We start from the raw sequence: 23247 nt of genomic DNA on the forward strand, positions 1-23247 counted from the left end.
AAATTTTCATAACTGATGCAGCAAACCCAGAGGTGCCAGCGCCAGGGCTATGAACTGCCAAGCCTAGAGGTGCCGGGGCTCAGCCTGGGCAAGCCCCAGCACAAATAAAGCACTGGAGCTATGTTGATTTGCAGCAGCTGAACATCTGGCCAGATATATATTTAGAGACAGGCATGACCAGAGGTGCTTGGAGCCCTTCCCAAAGATTATATGTAGACTTCTAGATTAGTCTGTTTCTCACACATGTAATATGTCTATTTTCATTAGAATCTCTGTCTCCCTGTCATCTCCCTTTGTTTAGCCTCAGTCTATTTCCTTTCTGCTTCTCTGCTCCATCTCGCCTTTCTCCATGTTTTTTTCAGATAATTTTTTCCTCCCTGCTCCTGTTCTTAAAGTCTCCCTTAAGAAGAAGATAAATCCAATAGTGTTCAAATCAAACCATGATGTTTGGTTGGGTTCAAAATGTAGACAAAATGAGTTCACGCCTCTGTATTATTAAGGATATATTAAAGATATTAAGGCTGTTACTGTTTCTGAAATTTTTTCTTGCATGTAAGTGTTGGAGATTGAATCACTGCAGGATCTTTTAAATGTTAAGGAATGATAAGACCACCCATTGTTTTTTGGTGTACCTTGAATGTCTGCATTCTGTAGATAATGTTGTAGGCATACAATATTGCTGTAAAAAAAGTCTAACGAAATGCTAGAAGTACTTTTTTTTGTATGCTGCTTCTTAAAGCACCTTTGGCCTGTGAACAAGTTAGAGTTGAGTTAATCCAATGTGAATGGCAGTGCTTTTTATTCACAAAGCTGTGCAATAATTCATGAGCTACTATGCATCCAATTCTAAAACTTCTGGATGATCAGATTAACAATGCTTTTGGGTTTGTGGGACACAGTTCAGTCAGGAAAGGAGTATAAATAGAATTTAATATGAGGGTGGATTTTGTGCACAACTAAAGTTCAAGTGCTAGGAGCTTGTGATCTTTAGTGTTGAAAGTCCCAGGCTGTTGTATGACCGTGCTGTCCATGTTTCTATAGCCATAGTTTACTACAAAATGAGATAGGAATGCTTGTGGTCCTTGGAGACTCAGGTTTATCTTGTATAATACGGGTAGTGTGTAATATGCTGTTTTAGTGTATATGACTGTGTGTCCCTCTAATAGTTTGGCCCCGGTGCTTGCTGCTTAATGGCAGCTAATTGAGTTTCTTTAGCTCAAGTGGCAGATGCTAACGGTCCTAGATTTGAATCCATGATTTATTTTATATAGCATCTAGCATAGTGTGGTCCATAACTAGAGCTCCTAGGCACTATGGTAATATAAATAATAAATCATAGTAATAATAATTATACTAACATGTGACTCCTTGTGTATTGTAAGATGTACAGTATACAAACAATATAAATTCATTCCAGTTATCAGTGGTCCACAGAGAGCTGGTTGGGAACATTTTACTGCCTCCCCTCTATGTTTCCAGCTGCTAAATTACATTTAAAGAAGCTAAAAATAGATTAGTTTCCTAATATTATTTTTGCCATGTAAGCAACTACAGTTGCCTCTAGGGCATTATGTGCTCATAAAAAGGAGGAGAGTGTGTCCACGTGACTGTGAATTAGGAAGGAGGTGGCCTATAGCACAGTATCTTTATTAAGATGTGGCCCACAATATTAAATTGTTTGTGAATCCTTGTTATAAATGACTTACCTGTTTCTGCAAACTGTTGTTTACTGTAATTGCATATTAGGAACAGCATTCGGATCAATTAACATCTAAGAAAGTGGCATAAACAGTTGGCACCATTTCTTCAATTAAAGAAAAGCTGTAATGTAGTAATAATTATAATAATAATAAAAGGTTTTTCTAATCTTTACCTTTAATTTCAAAGGAAAGTTAAATCATTAATAACTTTTCTAAGATGTGAATTTACATAAAAGAAATGAATAAGAAGCAATGATGCAGGAAGCTGCCATCTAGATAGCTTGTTGTCATAGTTTGAGACACACATAAGGTGCAGCTCATTTTATGAAAACATAAGTGATATAGGAGATTTTCAAAGGCATCCAAAAGTCAGATTAGGAATTTCCCAAAGTTTTTGGGTGTTTAGATCTGGGATTTGGTATGGGTCCAACTCCAGTAAATTCTGTTATTTAGCAGTGTAGCAACTTACATGTAATGACAATCCTGTATTGCATTATGTACTTTAAGCTACCCTTCAATAAATATGAGAGAATTTCCCCTACATTGCTGTAAATTTGAAAGTTTTCTCATGCACCCTAATGGTGAGCAGCATTTTCAGTGCCTGTCGTCCCCCGAATTAACTTCCTGAATGGAAGTAGAGTATTATTCAAATAGCTGCAGTCTCTGAGAGATACCAGCACTATTCACGGTAATGGAGGTTCTGAAACAAAGGCAAGTATTCCTCAAAAAATTCAGCATTTCCTAAAACACTCTATATTCTTATTTAAGGTAAGGCTGTGCTCTTATTAGCCATGCATTCTATACATTCTGTACATGGGAGCTAGGCACAATTGCAGTCCCTGTTCTCTCCTGAGGAGTGTCAGGTTCCCACTCAGCCATAGGAAAGAAGACACATGCTAGGACTGCAGTTATCCTTAAAGGGAAGGGAAGAGATTGGGCCATGGGCCTCATTCACTTCCATACCAGGCAGCAGAACTGACTTGCTACTAGAGTTGGCAAGAAAATGAAAAAAAGAAAAAAAGTGAAAAAAATTAAAATATTGAAATTGGTTTTGTTTTTTGGGGAAATGGTTGGTTTTGAAAAAAGGCCATATTTCTAAAAATATATATTATTGAAGAAACTGTGACCACATCTGTTTGCCTCAAAGTGGCATGCATACTGCATCCTTCTGTGGGATAATACAGCATTCAAGAGGCCGTCTTAGTACCAGCAACATGCTGCTTTATGGCGCACCTCCTGGCTCAACGAGGCTCCACCTTGGTCCCAGTGTGAACCTGTGCCTGCGAGGCATTTGTCTCTTAGTAAAATGCTGGTTTATCTATCCGAGGCATTAGAAGTTAATCTCTGTAGTTTCCCTTTAAATACTGCATTCATACTGCTTGTTGGTTTTTCTTTCAACTGTAGCTTTAAATGAAATGCATTAGTCCCATTTGTATAGCTGTCCAACATGAAATGGTTCTATCATGATTAGAAAGGTAAATGATTGATTTATTTTTTCTGTTCAGTAATTTGACAAATTGACTGATCTGAGTTCATAATTAAGAAATTAGTTTCTTGGAAAGCTCTGACTTCAGAATTAATGAAATAAAGACCATAGAGTTTATTGGGGATAGTCACATCTCAGTGAACATACAAGATATTAATTACTGGTTTAGAGCTGTGTGCATTGTGACGTGTGTATGATCCCAGGCCCACTGATAAGTTAAGAAAGACATCTGAGAAATCTAGCATTAGTATTGCCTTCCCAGAGAGTGCAATTAATTGTAAGGTTAAATAATAATCGTTATTTTTATTATCGTAGTGCCTAGGAGTCCTGGTCTTGGTCCAGGACCCCTTTGTGTGAGAAACATGAAACAAAAAGACAGTTCCTATCTTAAAGAACTTAGAACTCCTCGCTGCACCCAGGTTTGCTTCCCACCAAAGTATATTGCACACATGGGATTTGTCATTCCAGTGAAGACAATATTTCACTGCATGGAAAAACATAAAGTATATTTATTAGTCTTTTAAAATTGTGAAAGTAAGGATGGTTCCATTCACAGGGGATTTCATGCTAAAAGGTATGAACTTCCTAACCCTAATTTTCCTTGGTAAAAGTAATACTAATATTGGCATGTACTGCTAATACTTGGTACTTATCAAAGTTGATTTCTATATATTGGCATCACAATTGGGTCCAGTTTTACTAGTAATCAGAAAAAGTTGGTAGTCAATACCAATCACATTAGCACATAGCATTTTTTCCCAGTACAGGATTCTGTTTACTGTTTACTGAGTATATAGATCATTAATATTTTGACCTAAAAATAGCTGGAAACCTTTGCTGGTAATTTGTTGACAGCTCTTGGCTACTCCTGTGACTAATAATAAAATAATCAAGCTAAATCTTGTTAAACTAATATTAGCAACTAAAGTCTTATCAAGCTTATAAGCTTCCTTTTTAACATATCCTAATTTAAATTGAATTTGCTTGTATTTAATTTTAATTACTTGTTCTTAATTTTAACAAAGGAAAATAACGTTCCATCTTGTAGCAGTGTCTAGTGACTTGTTGAAAAATGATTTCATGCAGGACAAAGATAAATGCTCTTAGTTTTGAATTTTAGGTAGCTTAGTAGGAAGGTGTTATGGAGGCATTGGTTATAACTCTACAGGTTGAAGTTGAGTTCTGTTTTGCACTTAAATCAGGGATTGAGCCTCTTTGGGTTTTTTTAAAAAAAATCAGCATATGCTCCCCAAACTTAAGCACTTACTCTGAGTACAGAGTAAATTTTCTGAATATTTACAATTAAACCAATTCATTTGTAAATAAAAAATAATTAAACACTAAGTCATTTAAGAAAATAAGCATCTGTGTCAGACTTCTCTTTTCCCCAAATGAATGTGCCATGTCATTAAAATTAACTGAAATCTGACATATAGACTTTATTTGAAGAATTCGATTGAAATTAAGCTAAGTTATTAAGTATTGTTGTATCTAATTATTATGATTGTATAGGCTTTTACACAGGCTCAGGTCAACAGATCAGGTTACTTTTTTTTAGGTAGGTTAGCTGTGACAGAGATAATTCAACCAATCATTATTCTTCCTTTACAACTAATTTGCATTTAACAATTTTGTTGGTTGTAATGACTCAGGGGCATGAGGGAGACACGTGTCAAGAGATCTCATTGGTAGTTTACTTGGCCCAGCGGTCACTATTCTTTATAATATTCAGGGCCTGCGTACTATCATGGACATTAGTGCTTGAAAGGGTTCCTATAGCACTGCTACCTCATCTGTACTGTATATTGAAGCTGTACTGCTGGGAGAACTGAAGCAGGAACTCGTGGGTGCCCTTAAAGCACACAGTCATTAACACTCAGGTACTGGGCTCTCCCTGCCCTGGTGGCGTACTGTGGCTCTCCAGCACCTAGGAGCCAAGCCTACACTTGCCCCCCCAGCGCGGGGCAGGAGTGGTCCCGATGCTGCCCCCCAGCTGTCCTGGGTAGGAGGGGTCTGTACCTGCAGGAGAGGGAGGGATATGACGCTTGGGGGAGGCACAAATGCAGGCTTGGCTTTGCTGTCTCCCTCTCCCCTCACTTACCTGCCGCACAGCGCCCACCTCTCCCACTCCAGCCCCGCAGCCTGGTGCCAGCTCAGACGGGGGTCAGGCCGGCCCTTCACGACACTTGGAGAATGGGTGGGCAGGAGCAGAATCAGCCACCCCTCAGCCTCCTGTGCCCCCCCCCATCATGAAAGGCTGATCTGGTGCCCCACACTTACCTGCCACTCCAGCCCCACAGCCTGGCGCCGGCTCGGTTGGGGCAGCCTCACAACACAAAGAGGGCATGGGGCACTGGAAGGGCCAGCGCCCCCCGTTCCCTGCATGTTGTGAAGGGCTGGCCTGGAGCCTCCCCGCAGGCCGGTGCTCGGGGCCCTGGCCCACCCCACCCCTCGGTACACTACTGCCCTGCCCCCCCTTTCACATAATCCCAATCTCACTACAGCCGTCTAAACCAATAAATCAACTACAAATTAAGGATTAATTTTTTGGCACTTTTCTTTACTTTAGTGCACATCAACTGTAAACCCAGCTTAGCAGTTTGATGTGCTCTGGCTACCTTGCATTATGCTGCTTTGGTGTTCTAGTGAATGTTAACTCTACCCTGTAGGAATGGGTATGCAAGAGAGAAAATATGCCTTTAAAAACAGTTTAATTTAATCTGGCTGCACAAAGAGCAATATGTCATAATTATAATCACATGGTTATTGCAAGACATCACTACAGGGCATAGTTAAGGCTGTTTGGGTGCCTTAACTGTACATTTCTTTTAATCATAACACAAATTCTGAATTTCCAGGGTTTATAACATTCAGTTTAGGGAAAATTACAACATACCTATATATATATATATATATATATATTTTTTTTTTTTTACTCTTAAATTACTGATACTGCCAGCTGTAACTCATAGTAATGTAGTTTTTGGTCTGGGAACCTTTTATCTCAGACTCTCAATCCATTTTACAGACAATATGCAAGAGGATAATGAGTAAGTTGTGCAGATGTTTATGGGGACCTCTTCCCAAGCTTGAGGGGCAGCCTGGGACAAACCATTAAGGTGCTTGTTTGAAGGAAAAAAAAAAAAAGTGGGCAATGGAGGCTGGCATCACTGGCCAATCCAAGGTGGAAGTCTGCATCTGAATAATAAATGAGAGATGATTGGTAGGGTGCGGATAGACCAAGAAGGGCCTTGGAAATAAAGACAAGTAGCTCACGTTTGGTGTGATAGAGAAGGGTGAGCCAGTGGAGGGTTGCAGAGGGAGGGGTGACAAGTCAAAGCAAAGGGCTAGGGAAATTTTTGTGGCGGCATTCTGAATGGATATAAGCGGGATAAGTTGCATTTGTCAAGGGCAGAGAGAAGAAGATTTCAGTAACCATGACAAAAGACGTTGGGAGTCTGGATGGGTGTTTTAGCTTCATGGATGGATAAAAAAGGCCACCTTACAGATGTTATTCAGAAAGAATTAGCAAGATTTAGACACAGCCTGGATGTGAAGACTTTGAGAGAGGTCCAAATGAAAGATGGATACCTAGGTTACAGGTCTGAATCTAGTTAACCCAATGCAATTTCATAACGTAAATGCTCTTAAATTGGCTTAATTTGAGACTGAACTGTTTTAACTTAACTTGGTAATTTACCAACACAAACCAACATAGTTTAAGAAACAGTTAAACTGGTTTATGTATCAATTTAAAATCAATTTAGCTAAACCACTGCAAATTTTCCTATATAGATAAGCCCACAGATGGGCACCAAAATGTTAAGGTTGAAATTTTCCATAATGAGAGTACTCAACATCAATGAAAAACAGACTTCTTATTTACATGCCTAAATGTAAATTTAGGAGACTAACTTTAGGCAGCCCTTGTTAATCTTAGTCTAATGACTTGCTCAAACTCACGCAGTGCGTCAGTTGCAGAGAAAAACAGAACCTAGGAGTTATGTTCCCAGTTATATGTAGTAACCACAAGACAATCTTTCTTCTTATTTCCTTACTTAATGGATTGCACTCTTGCATCTAACTTTCCACACCAGTCAATGGGGTAAAATTATTGTCTGCAGTTCATGAAATATTCTAAAAGAATACTGAAGGGTTTATGGATGAAAATTGCTATAAAAATGCCAAGTTTCATTGTTCTTATTTATTATTTGCAAACATGGGAATTTAATAAAGTTTACTGGTAAAGAAGGCCTAGCACAGGGCTTGAGTTTCTGATTGCCTTTTCTGTTCCAAGAGCTTTGTTCGTCAGTTAAAATATTTAGCTAAAAAGTAGTTGATAACATTTTTCTGATAACATGGAATTTGTTCTTGGGGGAGGAAATTAACATATGAATGACTAATTATGAAAAATCATTTTAAATTAGCAACATTTTCTGCTGCCTCTCTTGGACTCTGTACTTTGAATAATAGTTATATGGCTCCATGCTACAAATACAAAACAGCACCTGTTAGTGATGTCAGGGCTACATTAGATATGTTAGATATATTAGATACATTAGTCACTAGATATTCTACAAGGAATTTTCTTTTAATGACCAATCATATTCACAAGTTAGTGCATAAACTCAATTCTCCAACTTGAGATCATTTCCCATTTTATAGCTATAGTCCTTCTTTCCTTATCAATGAAGTAGTGTGTGTCTGTGTGAAAAGGGGAAGGAAAGAGTTGCATTATCTGGAACCATTCCAAATGAAAAATCATATGAATGAAGGGCCATATTCTTCCTTTTGGGCTTCTGCTGATTTAAATGGGAGCCATATTCAAGAGCTGGACTTCACACTAAGAATTGAAATCATTGTCAGTTAAGTTGAGCAGTTAATTTAAGTAGTTTATAAAGATTCATGCAACTTCCTTTCTCTGCAGGACTAGAAATCCATGTAACCAAAAAAAAAAAAAAAAAACCCCCCCAAAAAAACAAACCAGAACTCCCATCTCCACCTAGTCCTGATCCTCTTCCCTTAGAAGACAATGGATACTTTATATTTGCAGTGCTTTGAAAATAAAATGTGCTTGTTGTTACTACTGTCAGGTTTTATTTCTTGTACAATTTATAGTACCCCCACCAGAAAGACATTAGGAAAAAATTCAATCAGTAAGTCGGGGCTTGTGATTTAAAAAAAATAAAAGTTATAGTGCCGTTCTATTTGTAGAAATAATTCACCTTTCCATGTCTCAGTTTCCCCGTCTTATAAAATGGGAATAATGATCTGTGTTCACCTTTGTAAAGAAATTTGAAATCTACCCAGGTGAAAATAGTATTTTCATGATGTTATTACTGTTATTAATACCACCACAGTGAAAACAATGTATTACATCACCGTGGCAACTAACAAAAAAGTAACAAAGAACCTGAATATGAAAAAGTATGCAAGTGATATACTTACATCACAGTGCTACTGATCATTTATGTGACTGAGATGCCTGAAGGAGTAGGACATAGGGGATGCAGTTATATTCTATCTTCACGTTAGATTAGAGGATAAAGCAATAATCTCTCTCGCACACATTGGGAAGTGTAGCAATCTGCCAAATGCTTCATTTTTGGAATGCCATTTGTCCAAAAAAAAAAAAAAAATAGAAATCCATTACATAATAGTACTAGTTCATAGTTGTTAACGCTAACTACATATTTTTCTGGGGATTGCCATATTGAAACAGATCATCCACTCCTGTTGCCAACCACAGCCATTGCTAGAAGCTTCAGAAGAAGACATAAAACCTCATGTACCCTGGGACTTGAAGATGATTTCTTTCTTACTCCAGTTGATCAGCTTATGTCCTGAAACATGAGGCTTGATGTCTCTTTTTGTTTTAACCTAGCTAGAATAAATGCAGATGTCTTTTCTGTTCGTAGGTATATTTAATCCTTTTAAAATTTACTCAGCTATTTGTATCAATAATATGCTGCAGCGAGGAATTTCATGGGTTAATTTATATGCTCTATTGAAAAGGTATTTCAATGTGTCCATTTTGTAGGGAAAGGGATGTTTTTTGTTACTTGTGTAGATTCGGGTTATAAATATTATCTTTTGAGGAAACTCTTGTGGATTGAACCTGTGTTTTGTTTCTGCTGAGCCAGTCTACCATTTTAAATCCCTATACTCAGAATAGGGAGTACCACAGTAGTGTTAATTACTTTCAAAGGCCTTTGGAAAGAGTATAGTGGCTACCACTGTGTTTCTCATTTAAACAAAAGCACAATAATACCGATGAGATGCTTCCTTCTGCCTTTCTAATATGAGCAAATAAAACACGGAAGGTGAAATCCTGTCTCCCTCGAAGGTCATGGCAAAATTCCCATAGATTTCAATGGGTCAGGGAGCATAGAGTTAGTGTGTAGGAAGACAGGGCATACTTCTCTCAACAGGTTACCTGCCATTGCAATGTCTGGTGAGCTGGTGCTAGACAGGAGCACATTAGGATGATGTAGGGTTAAACAGAGTGTTCAGAAAATGTAACTAGAAGGTTAATGATCCAAAGAACAAAGTTAAAATGTTAAATTAATTTATAGTCGAGCAAAACTTCAGATGTGCTGCTGGAGGTTGCTACTTTCTTGACGTGATTTGTGTTTGTTTCTGTTTTTCTTCTTTTGCCTCTGCTGGGATTCGCAGTGCCATAAGACAACAAGGTTTGAGTGTATGAGTCAGGCAGGTGACTTGGGAACCGGAGAGGATTTTAAATTGTTCTTTCTTGGTCAAGAGAAGTTAATTATATATTCAGCACTTCAGTAATGAATAAATAAGCAAAGGGGAAAGATACAGAATGTAATTGAAGATGCTGAAAGCAGAAGGGGGCAGGATGGATATCAAGAATGACAGGAGAGCTACACCTAGCCTTGGGCAAAATGGTACAGAGCCATTTGGTTGAAATTCCTCTCAGAATACTGTGTGTGTGGTTTGGTTGGTTTTTTTTAAATGACATGTTGCAAGGTTAACATGATGACACAGACATTGGGTAGTCTGAGGCCTAGACTATTTGTACAGTTGCATATGACTCTGGCACAAATACCTGGCCCACGGGTACAGTCATATTACTGGACCACCTGCACATTCTAGCACCAGGGCTCTCTGTTTCTTCCTTCCTCCTATGTGGTCTTACGTCACCACTGCAGCGGGGCCAGAAGTAGGTTTGATTCCTGACCGCTCTCTCTTTCACACATTAACTTTGTGCCAGAGTAAAAGTTATTAGAAGCTCTGAATGTGGGGTGGGGGGAGAAACAGTCTCTGGGGTGGTCGCATGCCCATGTGAAGTGTTGGCAGGAAATATTTCTTTCCTATTTACTTGTTTATCTTATTGTGCATTTAGGTGCCTGAAGCATCCCTCCAGCACTTAAGGAGGGGCGGGTGGTTCTGGCCATGAAACCAGTTTGTGACTTAAACCTGTTTCCTTACAATCATGAAATATAGTTTTGGAGCCTTTTTATTCCATATGCCCTACAAGACAGGAAATGCCCTCCTGGGTGAATTCCACTGAAAATTGTTGCTTTCATTAAAGAAAGAAATAATCTCTTTTCCTAAAGAGCAGGTGAAGTTCTTATGCTGCAGGACTGTACTTCTGGCAAAGTGCTATAAAGTGCTCATAGGCTGGCAAATGGCATGTGAAATGCTGCACACTTTTATGGTTTAGACATAGGTTGTGATTATTGCTGTTCTATAATCTTTGTCATGTTTGTTGCTCTGAATAAAAAACTTTTGCAGTTTTATTTTGGTTTATAGACTGTGAGCTATTTGGGGCGGGGGGATTTCTTTATCTTTGTGTCTTATCCACCACTGAGCACAATGGTCAGGAAGGGAATTTCCCTGCCACCGACACAATATATTCTGGTTTTTGTTGGTTTTTGTTTTGTTTCCTTCCTGTGAAACATCAGAGATGAGAGATGGGCACAGCTGGAGGTGGGACACTGGATAGAGTAGGAGGATACCCTGAGAATTTCCTCTCTTGTGCTTGGCCAGCTGGTTCTTGCTTGGGGTCTCACTGATCCCTCTTATGTCGGGTCAGGAAGGAACTTCCCCCAGGTCAGATTCACAGTGATCATGGAGGTTTTTCACCTTCATCTACAGTGTGGAGTGTGAGCCACTTGCCAGGATCACCTGAGTACATATCACTTAATCAGTTCCCTGCCATTGCAGAGGCCTTGGTGTGACAGACAGTGCCTGGGGCTCCCCTGAAGGAGGAAGGGGGCTGGTGCAACTTCCATCTTGTGCAGACCCCGAAATGTCATGCGTTGCCTCTGGCCGCCTACCATGCCAGTGTTCGAGCTCCTTTGGTACAGTGAGGGTTCAGCAACCCACCTCGGCTGAGCGGGAGGCAGCCCTGAAGCCTCTCTAGGCATGGCAGGGCTCTACAAACAGTCTCACTGGGCACTACAGCCGTCCTGAGGACCCTCTGGACGTGGCAGGACTCAGAAAAACAGCAATGCCAAGCAGTCAGGAGTCCTGAAGCCCCTCTGGGAATGGCAGGGCTCAACAAAATAGTGGTGCAGAGCAGTTGGGAGTCCTGAGTCCCTTCTGCGAGTGGTAGGGGCTGCATCCCTTCTGGCGGGCTCTGGGAGAGTGTCTCTTTATTGTCCCACCCCCCTGTAGGGCCTCTGCTGGGCTTTTAACCCCCACTTCCTGCCAAAAAGTGTGCAGTGTGCGTAAAGGGGAGGGGCTTTTCTGGGGGGGCAGACTTGGGCGTTGGTGCAACTTGATCCCTCCAATTCTTTGCCTGTGGCACACAGTAGCTTAGTCTCCCAAGGGTTGTAGTACATTGATTCAGTTTTGGTTTTTGGGTTTAGAATACAGGTGCCAGGTGGTGCTGGTAGCCTGAGATATACAGGAGATGAGACTTGATGATCTGGTAGCTCCTTCTGGTTGTAAACTCTATGATTGTATTATTGAAGGCCGGATTGTGATACCTTTAATTCACACTTAATAGTGTACTGTGTGTGCTGTGTAAGTAATGCCATTGACTTTTGGTGGGGCTGGCCATGGAGTAAGGTATTACTCCATATGAGTGAGGGTAACACAATCTGGTTCAAAATAAAAATAATACTTTCAGTATTTTGGTGTTGAGTGTTAGGAGCAGTGTGACAAACATTCCATAAGTAAGTGTCTATGAAAGAATAGCACCTCATGAAAAGGAGCATACACAAACTAATCTTCCCAATCTTTGCAAGGTTGGTACAGTGAAGTTCCAAATGTTGATATTTCCATTTAGTTTGGTTATCGAAAATGTAACTTTGGTATCTGTGCTCAGTCTATGATAAACAATTTTCACTTCAGTACATTGTGTATCAAATTATTAATTCATCAGAGTCAATTAAAATATGTTAAAACTTTGTATAAATAAAGAAAATAAATAATTTCAGTAAATAGCTCAGTCCTACTACTTTTCTGACTGTAAATGTTGAAGACCAGCCAAATATGCAAGTTGTCTTTTTTTTAGTCAAGCCATTTTGCTATTGTTTATCCTTTCCAAATATTTGTAAGTCATCTATCTAGTGTAGGAATTTTTTCCAGCTAGTGCTAGTGACAGTCCAAGCCCCAATAATACCAAAAGGTGGTATTATTAGCCAATAGCAGGGCACTTTAGCCAATATTACACTGAGTGACTTTGCTATATATGTATCTATACCTGTGAAGAGAAGTTGGGAAAACAACAGCTATGAATTAAAGTAGCATCTGTTCTGTTCCCTGTCACTCTACTCGCTGGGCCAGATTCTCAAGCCTGGCTGTGAAGTTGTGCACTACACAGGTGGCATAAATGAAGCATAAACTATCCACATATCACCAGTAGAGAATTCTGCTGGCATAAGGGATCTCCCTGCTGGTGCCCCTGTGCTGCAGGCTGTGCAGGAGTTCTTCAGCATGAAGGATGTGTTGGGTCTGGTGGAGCCCTGCTATGTTACACCAGTCCTCCAGTGACATGAATTAGACCCGCCTGGCACCAGCTCTAATTTGGGTAGGCTTGGGGCTGACAATCAGGGAGCCAGAATCATCTCCCTGTTGTCTCCCTCTCTACTGGTGATAGCCCCTTCTTTTGTTACAGACATAGGGAGCTCCTGCTGAAGCTGTCTGCTGATCTCAACTGCAGCAGCATAGCAAAAGAGATGAGGCAGTATCAGTTCAGCAAAAGCAGTTAAGCGTACGTTTAAAGTTAGGTATATGCTTAAGTCCCACACTCAAGTACATCCTAAAGTTAAGTATGTGCTTAGGTGATTTGTTGAATAAGGAGGGACTGCAGAATCAGGTAGAAAGAGAAAAATTTAAGCAATGCTTAAATAGGAGATATCAGAAAAGATTAATTTACAATTATCTTGCATTGCATTTCTACCAGAGGCAAAAATCCTTTTTTTTTTTTTTTTTTTTTTTTTTTGGGGGGGCAATTCCATCATACATGTATCATAGTACCAGCCTACCCACAATGTACTCAAAATGATATGTGTTGGAGAAAGACTCATATGTAGTATAGGCAGGGTAAGATAAATGTTGTTGTCTACCTCGTGGCAGACAAGGGATAAATTATATATAATTAATATAAAAGGGAAGCTACTGGACACACACAGATCCTGTGGTTCTTTTAGGTGCTCTAACTTGCAGATTGGTTATACAAGCCTGTGTTGCGTATTGTCACCTCACAACCTTTCACTAAGTCATGTCCTAAACTGTGAGGAGTCATTGAGTGGACTTTTAACTCCACTACAATAGGCACTGTGTAATACAATTATTGAGGAAGCCTATAGTACCACAAATTATAACTTTATTAATATATATCTACATCTTATGCCACCATTTATTAGGACTTCTTATACTAGGATTATTCCTTTCCCAGTCCTCCATGCAATCCCAGCTGTTTGGTGTTTTTTCAGTAATTAACAAAATATACATCTAACCTAAAAAGCCATTATTACTGTTTGTCTGAAAGAATATCTCTTGATTAGTAACAGGACATAATAATATGTATTTTTTATAATATATTGAGTGCAGAATATTGAAATTTGGGTAATCGATAAACATTGCATTTCTGGCATAGAGGTCATGTTTTTATTGTAATGGAATACATGGAATATTTAAGTAAAGCCATTTTTATTCCAGCCATTAAAAACTCACAATTGTGCTTAGAGGAAACAAGTGTTTTATGAGGACTAGAAGGGAACAAACTATTTTAAATTGTATGTGCCCTTATTTACTAAAGTCCTTAAACATGTTCTTAAATCAATGGCATTTAAACATGTTTTGAAATGTTTTGCTGAATTGGGATGAGATTGTTAAAGCACAGCCATAGCACATGTATGAGTGAAAAATAGTTTATCATTTAATTAATTTTGTAATGCACACCATGGAATAAATTACAAGAATTTCAATTACAAATGCTGATCAATTTCTAATAAAAACTTTTAGGAATTATTGTGGTATGAACAAGAGAGTGTTTCAAGTAGTAATAGAAGTGTGGCAAAGGTAATCCTCAGTTACCCTTTTTTTACTATTTATTAGTCTAAATAAAATTAGAGGATTATTTTTCTTGGTTTTTTGAAGTAGGATCCTGCACTGGAAGAATCCAAAACACGTGATTAAGTGCAAACAGGATATTCATTTTAAAATATTAATTTGAGATATCCAGACAAAGTTGAAACATATTCAAAGATATAGATTCTAAAATGTTTTTCTTAGAATGGAATAAATTTGAATACATCTTGCAAATAAATAAATATTATTGCAAATTAATATATCATATATTAATATATTATATATTGTATAGTCTCTTGCCAATTTAAAAAAATAATTCAGAAAAGGAACAATTTAATCATATCACAGTAAGATTGGGAGTGTCTCAGTTTTATCATGGTTTATTTTAAAACCCGAGACTGAACTAAAACATAACAGATTATCATTAGGTTTGGCAAAGAAAATATGTTTTGAGACAAAGAAATGCATTGGGCAAAATTAAGTTGTCTATTGCCATTTTAACATTCAGTTTGTAATGGTTCTGTCTAATCATTTGGCTGAAAAGTTCCATGCAAATGACAAACAAAGGTGATGACATATTTTTTTAAAATTAGCCTCAGGCTTATGTACACAGCTGTAAGCCATTTCAGATAATTATTGCTCAAACTTTCATTTTCAAAAATTGCAACAGAATACTTGTACTCCACCCAGTCAAAAGCCTTTTCTACATTTAAAGAACTTCAAGCTGTGTTATTCAACTAAAGAAAGTGGACAATATTAAGAACTCTTCTCATATTTTCAAATGAGTGTCGAATCTTTTTTGAAGGCAACTCTAATCCCTTTGTGAATATCAGGATGTAAATTCTTCATTCTTAAACCTAGGACTTTACATAATATTTTAGTATAATTATAACCAAGAAATTTTTACTGGCTACTGTTTTCTTATCCTCCCCTCCTCGTTTTTTTGTTCATTTGTTTGTATTCCCATAATAGCATACATCATATCTTATGGAAGTAAATCAGCATCATTCTGTCTTCCTATTATGGTGCCTCCAACATGCTACTATGGAAGAACTTCAAAACATTAATGAATTTATCCTCAAAACTTCCCTCTGTGGTATGAAGGTATTACCCATATTTTAGAGATTTGTATTCACTCAGGTTCATACAGAAAATGTGACCGATGGAATTTGAATTCAAATTCCTGGAGTAACAGTCCAGTACTGTAACAAGTCTATGAACACTGCTATAAGATATTAATCTTTTATAAAATCCTTACAAAAACCAAAGGGGCTAGGAACATTATGGGATGGAAGTTGGAAAATTGCCATAAGAACTTCCTTTTGTATTTATGTCTAAATGATTATGCATGTCAGGGGCTACATGTAGGTAGTGTAACAGCATCCAAAAATTATAATATTTGCTTTGTTTTGGAATCATTATGAAGTCAATTTTTACAATATGTGTAGAATTTACAGCAATTTCTCTATCATTTGTTTTGTACGGCCATATTTCTTGTACATAGAATCAATGCTAGCATTTGTAATTTTCAGCTACAAAGCTGGTAATTTGTCTGTTTCACCATCTTTTTCTTAATAAAATTTGTTTTCCGTATCAGTGAATTTATTTTCTTCCGCAGAATGAACATTTAATTTGTCCTTATCACAAATTAGTTTTTATAAGACCTTAGAAATCCCGTCTTTTGTGGAATTTTTCCACTTTAAAAAGCCTCTTTTAGATTCTAGAATCTATTAAACTCTTTGCTGAATTTATTTCAGCATTTTCACTGTAATAGACAAAGAGTACAAAGAAGTATTGCTATTCTATCACACTGCAGATGAATTTCTATTTGTTACAGTCACAAAACAGAATAAATATTCAATTTGTTAGCTAAATTGACTCTTCAGGATGGGATATTGTACGGCATGTTCTAATTCTACTGCAGAAGGAATAGCTTATAAATTAGTCTAAATGTTTTGCCTGCCAGAATGCCTCTGTTGTACTTAACTGTTTTACATTCTGCATATTCATTGTAATAAAATGATTCAGTGTTCTTTTCAACTCAATGATAAGCCATCTTGGTAGCTTTTGAATTGATGCCCAAGAGACCTGAATTACAGGAGTACCATGCCCAGGCTAGCTGGGGAATTTAAAATCCTTGGGCCAGATCCAATGGACTTATAAAGTGATTCTCACTCTCTCTCTGGCCCCATTAATAATTAATTCAAGTGGAATGGCTTCAACAAAAGATATTGACAGACAACTTCCTCAGAATATCCCATAAGATATTCAGTGGGAAGGGTACACACCAGAGAAGTGGGGAACATCTGTTCAAGTCCCGTCTCCTCATCAAGGAGGTGGGAGAATTGAACTGGGGTCTCCCACCATCTGGGTTTGCTCCCTAATCACTAGGCTAAAGGTTATAAAGAATGCCCCCATCGCCCCTAACTGAACAGTAATGTGTGGAGTTAGGCAGGTGCTAAGCATTCTTAAGTGCCTAATCTGCCTGACTGCAGGAGAGGGGTTCCTATCTGTGGATCACAAGCAGAGAGAAGTGCCTTCTTGCAGCCGAGACTTAGGGGCCTAACTCCTTGAAAAGAGCATGGCTTGGGACACACCCTTCTTGTTAACATCTCCCATTGGCTAGCTTAAGCAGCTTCCCAACTAGCATGCGGCTTTTTGTGGATCCCAGTCTCAGGCACCTTTCTCTCTTCATTCATTATTTAGGGAGCCTCACCGCCTATCTCAAGGTTTGTGGATTCCAGTGATTTTCAAGGCGCCTAAGTCCCCTTATAGATCTAGGTCCTTGTTGCTCAAGAACAATTAATCCATCTAACTCCTAGTGAGAACAGATAACTCCGTTAATAGGTTTCCTTTCGACTGTGATTCCTAATACTGAGGAAAGAATGTGGAAAAATGGCTAGAGGTTTAATATTTTAAAATGGTTGGTCTGTCTTCTGAATGCTAAAGGAAATGAAACCTATGTTGAAAGTCACACAGTAACTGCGCTGAGATGTGTTGTTCATATCCTAATGCACATTTGTAGGCTTTAAGTGTGGGAGACAATGTCTGTGTTCTCATGTTAAAGGGGAGGGGTAATTTTCCACTCGCAATTTCTATAAAGTAATGCAAAATATGATTCTGAAATTTGACAACGGGACACATTCTGCTCTCAGTTGCCCAAGATTTATTCCAGAGGCACTCTATTTGGCTTCAGTTGGGTTACTGCATATTTAGCTAAATGAGAACTAACTATTGTTGTTGGCATTTATATTGTTATGCCTTTGGAAGATCAGAAGTTGACCTACAGCTTCCATAGCCTCTCGCATCTGAACTGTTATCTTGTGTATCATAGTTCTTAGTTAGACCGTAAGATCTTCTTTGCAGAGTTCTTGTCTTTTGATGTGTTTTGTGAATTACAGTGCAAACTTATGGTGCTGTGTAATTAATAAGAAGTTGGTGTCAATCTCACAGTTGTATGATTAAAATGGATAGACAAATGAGATGGTTGTTTTATTTATGGCTTTGTAATTAACAAGTTGATAATATAAAACCACTATTTGATCGTTTACTGTTACTTCCAGTGGGCCAAAGTCTGCCCTCAGTTACACCCACACAGCCCCACTTATTTCAGTGAGATTACTTGGGTATAAAGCCCTAATTTAGCAAAGCATTTAAGCATTGATTAAATGGGACAATTCACATACTTAAAGTTAAGCATGCGCTGAGCATTACTGGCTAGGGACAAACTGGGCATGAACTGTGGCTCTGTAAATCTTAATGATTTATAATGATACTTACACTTACAGTGTTTTCTCTTTTCAAAGAACTGTACAAACAATAAGGGCATAAATGCTAACTTATTTTAACTTAATCTTCGGCATTTTAAGGAGACAGATGGCAGTGTAATAACTACTGAACCATTACTACAATATAGGCATTAACCCTTTTCACATATATAGGAGTAATAGACCCTCCCTATATGGTACCAGTAAGACCACATTGTATTCAATTTTAGGTCCCTTTCTACTCTGAAAAGATGTTGACAATTTTAATGAAATTGAGAGAAATATATTTGTTTGTTGCCTATTTCTCTAACACTCATCATAGTAGCTGAGTGCTAAAAAAGGATTATGAGGCTGGAGACTTTGATCTAAGGGGAAATATCAGAAGAATGAAATTGTTTGGTTAAATTGCAACTAAAGGGCATAAGCAGCTTTAAGGCTGGGGAGGACTTGTTGAACATGACACAAGGTGATGCAATTAGGAGTAGTGGGATGAAGGGGTGGTACAAAAAATATAGGATGAATATCAAGAAAAAATATGTCTACAGGACTTTCCAATAGGCTCAAAGAGGAAAACGGAGAAAAAAGTTTGAAGTGTTTATAGCTAGTGTGGATTTAGGAACAGTGCTGCATGGGAGGATGAACACGATATTGCAGACTGGTTTCATGGACATGTTCGTTGCAGCTTTTTGCCTAATATTATGTCCTAGATATTATGATGATGGGACCTTAGAAATGCCATAGAAGGATTTTGTGTGTCTAATTTCTTTGTGTCCATGACAATTGAGTGGGATGATTTTATTTCAAATGTACACTGAACCTGATATCTCCATGCAAGTATACAGTCCACTAATAAAGCCATATAGACATTGCTGTTGCTTAAATGAAGAGAGAAACTCACATATGCTGCAATAAATACTTTTTATCTAAAGAGGAGGAAGTGCTCTTACTGTTGTATTTTATGTAAAGAGAATGACTTCTCCATCAAAAGTGCATTGCATCAGGGCTTTATTTCCCTCTAATTATGGTATCCATTCTGCTATCACAAATTATTCAAATCCACTGGGGAGAAACAGGAAACCTTGCTCTGAGAGGAATTAACATTAATTCATTAACTTCTGTCATGCAAATCCATTTTTAATAATAAAATATTTATAACTGAAAATATTTACAACTAATAACTTAGCATGGCTGAGATCACCATGAGAGATCCATACAACATAATGTATTGTGGAGCCTCTTTAGAATCCCACATTTTTGGCAGCGTGTTTCAGCTTTCAAGACTCCTTAAACACACGGCCTCTGTAATTGTAAATTAATTGGCTGTCGTGAACAATGGAACATGTCATAATACCAGGACTGTATGCCACTAAGAAAAAAAGAGAGTCACCATATGTTGCAGGATTTGTGCTAATTGAATTCAGCCAATATAGCAACAAATATTTAGCCTTCTGCCCAGCCACATCCCCTCCCTCCACAATAGCTGACACATCTACAGCTGAATAATCATGGACTCATCTCAGAAAGCCACACTTCAGAGCAAAGTAGTGAAGGTAATACGCTCCAGTATTGAACTGTAGTTCTATTTCACCTAACCCACAACTGAAGCTTCATAAATTAACTTAAGCAGCAGTGGGCAGGCTGGAGGAACTGCATGCATAAAAGCAAACACAAAAGCTTGCTGGTAAGGAATGCGAGGAAGCAGGCTGACCCTGCTTGACTTCGGCAACAACCTGATGCCAGGATTGAAGTTTGCCCACAAAGTTAGGCTGCACTACCTACATCTGTGTCTCGGCTAGTGGAAAGGATGGTAGGAATGCTGTAGGGGCGTGAGGAGGTGCCTCACCAGGTGTAATAAAATCACATTTCCCGCATAGTGCATATTTGACAAGCAAAACAATGTGTTGCATTCAAATTGATTCATAAAAATGCAGAGGGTTCCTATGTGGTATATGATTTAATATTTATTTAGCAACATATCGTAGGATGTATATATGGAGACTGAGAAGAAAGGAACAGCCTTTTCTCTTACCCCCTCATTCCTCCCATACAGGGACAGCTACAGCTTCTAGAATGCTTCATAAGCTAGCCCCTCAAAAAGTCAGGAGACGGACATGGGTCTGCCTTTGTCTGCACAAGTTTTCTGAGCTGCCTTTGCTGCAGAGGGGAGTGCATGCTTGTACTTCCCTGAGGAGCTGGTGCAGCAACAGTGCTCCTCAGCAGCTCTGACAGTAGAGTTTCTGCTGAAACTTAGCATCTTTGCACTGCCGCTATATAATGGCACAGTTGCGCCTAAAACTTGGGAGCAAGATTGGATAAACGGGATCTGGGTCCAATCCACCCATTTTTACTTGATTTTGCAAAACTTGGTAACAAAGATATTGCAAATTCAAACCCTGTCTGTTTTTACTAGTCTCCTATATTAACTGCTTTAGTAGTCACCAAGCTGCTTTTTGTTCTCCCACTTGCATAGGCCTAGACAGGATCACTTATTAAATGCTATTCTTTAAACGTCAGATCTGGAGCCACTTTTTTGCTCGGAGCGGGTTCAGTTGGAAAATGGATGTCTTTCGGTTTTGTTTTTAAACAGAAAAGGGCCACATTTCAGGTCAGACTATTTATTGGAAAGGCACTTTAGAGATAAAAACAAGAATGCTTTATTTATTTTGCAGTCTCAGCAACATTCAGCGAATAATGCAGCCGGCTTCTATGTCTGAGAGACCAACCAACCAACCAACTAAACAGAGTTGTTCATGTCAATATGGATTCACAATTTAAGCATTGCACATTAAAGGACATCTATGTCAACTGTGTTCTCTCAATTACTCCATTGTTTTTCTTGCTCAGAAGGTAAACAATCCTAGTTATTTTCAGTCATAAAGGTTCTCATTCCCAACAGTTGCCAGTGCCTCCAGCTCCCTTTGTCTTCAGTGGGAGTATTCATCAGCTCTCAGGGTCAGGAACAAAATTTGACAGCTACTGTTTTGTTAGCAGTTTTTGCTACATCAGAAAATAATACAAAAATACAAAAATAAAATAGGGGGGTTGTATTGCAGCTTAGTGCAATGAATGAAAACAAAGCATCACAATAGGGAAACCTAGACTTATTCCGGTATTTAGTCCAAATAGTCATTAATGGCTAATTTAAATCTAAGTATACATGACAAATGTGAGGTTTGATCCCTTCTATCCCCTTTAATCAAACACTACCTAATCCCTTTTTTCTTTTTTATAGAATGAACCTTTTGAAGGTGGCATTCTTATCTTTTGGATTTGTATTATCTCAACATTTAATTTGTCACTAGCTTAGATATTGCCATCTGCATTGTGAGCTGTGACAAATCAGAGCTGCTCTCATGAATATTCAGTAAAGTTATTTGTTGAGGTATAAAAAGAAAAATATATTTATGTAACACTTGTATGTATTCAGAGTCACATCTATTGAATGTTAGTGTCAAATATTTTTTTACTATGTTTTACTACTGTTGGCTAAGGAAAGTAAGCTTAGTAAGTAAGTACTTAGTAAGCTAAGTAAGTTTAGAAAGTAAGCTATTTATGTATTAACAGTATTGTTTACTAAATTTCCATTAATTATACCTATTGAAATCCACTGAAAATAGTGGGTTCGACCACGTCATTAAAGGCATAATTTAAGACAGTGGGGTTACAGCTTGATTTTCAGATTCCAAGTTGAATTTACAGGAGTGGCAGTTGGGAAAAATGCCATAAACTAAGCATATTACATATAGAAATCACTGAGACATGATACATTTAATGATGCAGTTTTAGTCACTTTTAAGATCAGAGTTGCTCTTTAAACAAGATTTGGATTTGTTTCAGGGCAGTTAGGGAAAGTTCTTTATGTTGTCCAGTTTACCTTTCCTTAGAGGCAAATCCTTTTTGTTTCCTTCATAGGGTCTCCTCCATGGTAGCAAATTATATTATCAATCATAGGACATGATACTATGACACCTGAGTTTTGCAAAGCACAGAGTAAGAACAAATATGTTTGCAGTTGCAGATCCGATTCTTATGGGCCCGACTTTGAGACATACTCTTCTCAGCTAGGAAACTTTGAATCCCTAGAATTGGACATTGGTCAGGTTCGGAGGCAAGACTTGTTCAAATGCAGTTACATTAATAAAGATGATCAATTGGTTAAAGAATTCAGTGCTCTGTTTTTAACATCTCTAAAATTGCATCCTTTTGAATTCTGGCTTTAGAGGATTAAAGGTGATTTAGGTGGTTGTTAGAAGTGGATTTCACTGAAGGCTTTGAATAAAATCCTGATCTCCTATTCAAAGAAGATATAAAGCTGTAATTCTTTCTTTGATGAAGTCCACCACTGTGAGATTTGACACTCGATTCCCCATTGTATTCTGTACACGCATGATGGATTTCTGATAAAAGTATATGCTGCTTTCTCTTCTAGCTTTGTGCGTGTTTATGTGGGGTTATTTTAGAAGATATAAAACATCTCTATCAAGTTTGTTGTCAGTGTTCTGAGGGTAGATAATAGGAATTCTTCTAAAAGAGTTTTATTGTATAAATGCAATTGTAGATAAAGAGAAGCCCAATGGCTCGTTGCTGCAAAAGAAAGAGGAAACCAACCTCACCTCTCCTTTTAATTGGTAGTGGCATTAAAAATAGATGTGCTTTGCTTTCTGGAGAGTTTTACAAAGCTGTGTTCAATGTAATTTTTTTTCCTCCTTAATATTTTTAATAAAGATGAAAAATTTTAGTTTTAAGTCATTGACGTGCAGCAATTTGGCATAAAAACTAACTA

The 23247-nt window shown here is 38.1% G+C and overlaps 1 protein-coding gene across 1 annotated transcript in view; it reads left to right on the plus strand.

Moving 5' to 3' along the window:
* The window catches only part of SORCS2 (sortilin related VPS10 domain containing receptor 2), a 549270-nt gene extending 526650 nt beyond the window's left edge, over positions 1-22620 (plus strand). The window contains exons 4-5 of the mRNA XM_067556436.1: positions 21134-21311; positions 22377-22620. Coding sequence (XP_067412537.1) covers positions 21134-21178 — 45 coding nt within the window. The 3' untranslated portion in view covers positions 21179-21311; positions 22377-22620. The remainder of the gene's footprint in view (positions 1-21133; positions 21312-22376) is intronic.
* Positions 22621-23247: the final 627 nt, after the last annotated feature.

The sequence above is a fragment of the Emydura macquarii genome, unplaced genomic scaffold (genome assembly GCF_026122565.2).
Source record: "Emydura macquarii macquarii isolate MOO-44397 ecotype Brisbane River unplaced genomic scaffold, CSIRO-AGI_Emac_v2 contig_1768, whole genome shotgun sequence".
Taxonomy (NCBI): domain Eukaryota; kingdom Metazoa; phylum Chordata; order Testudines; family Chelidae; genus Emydura; species Emydura macquarii.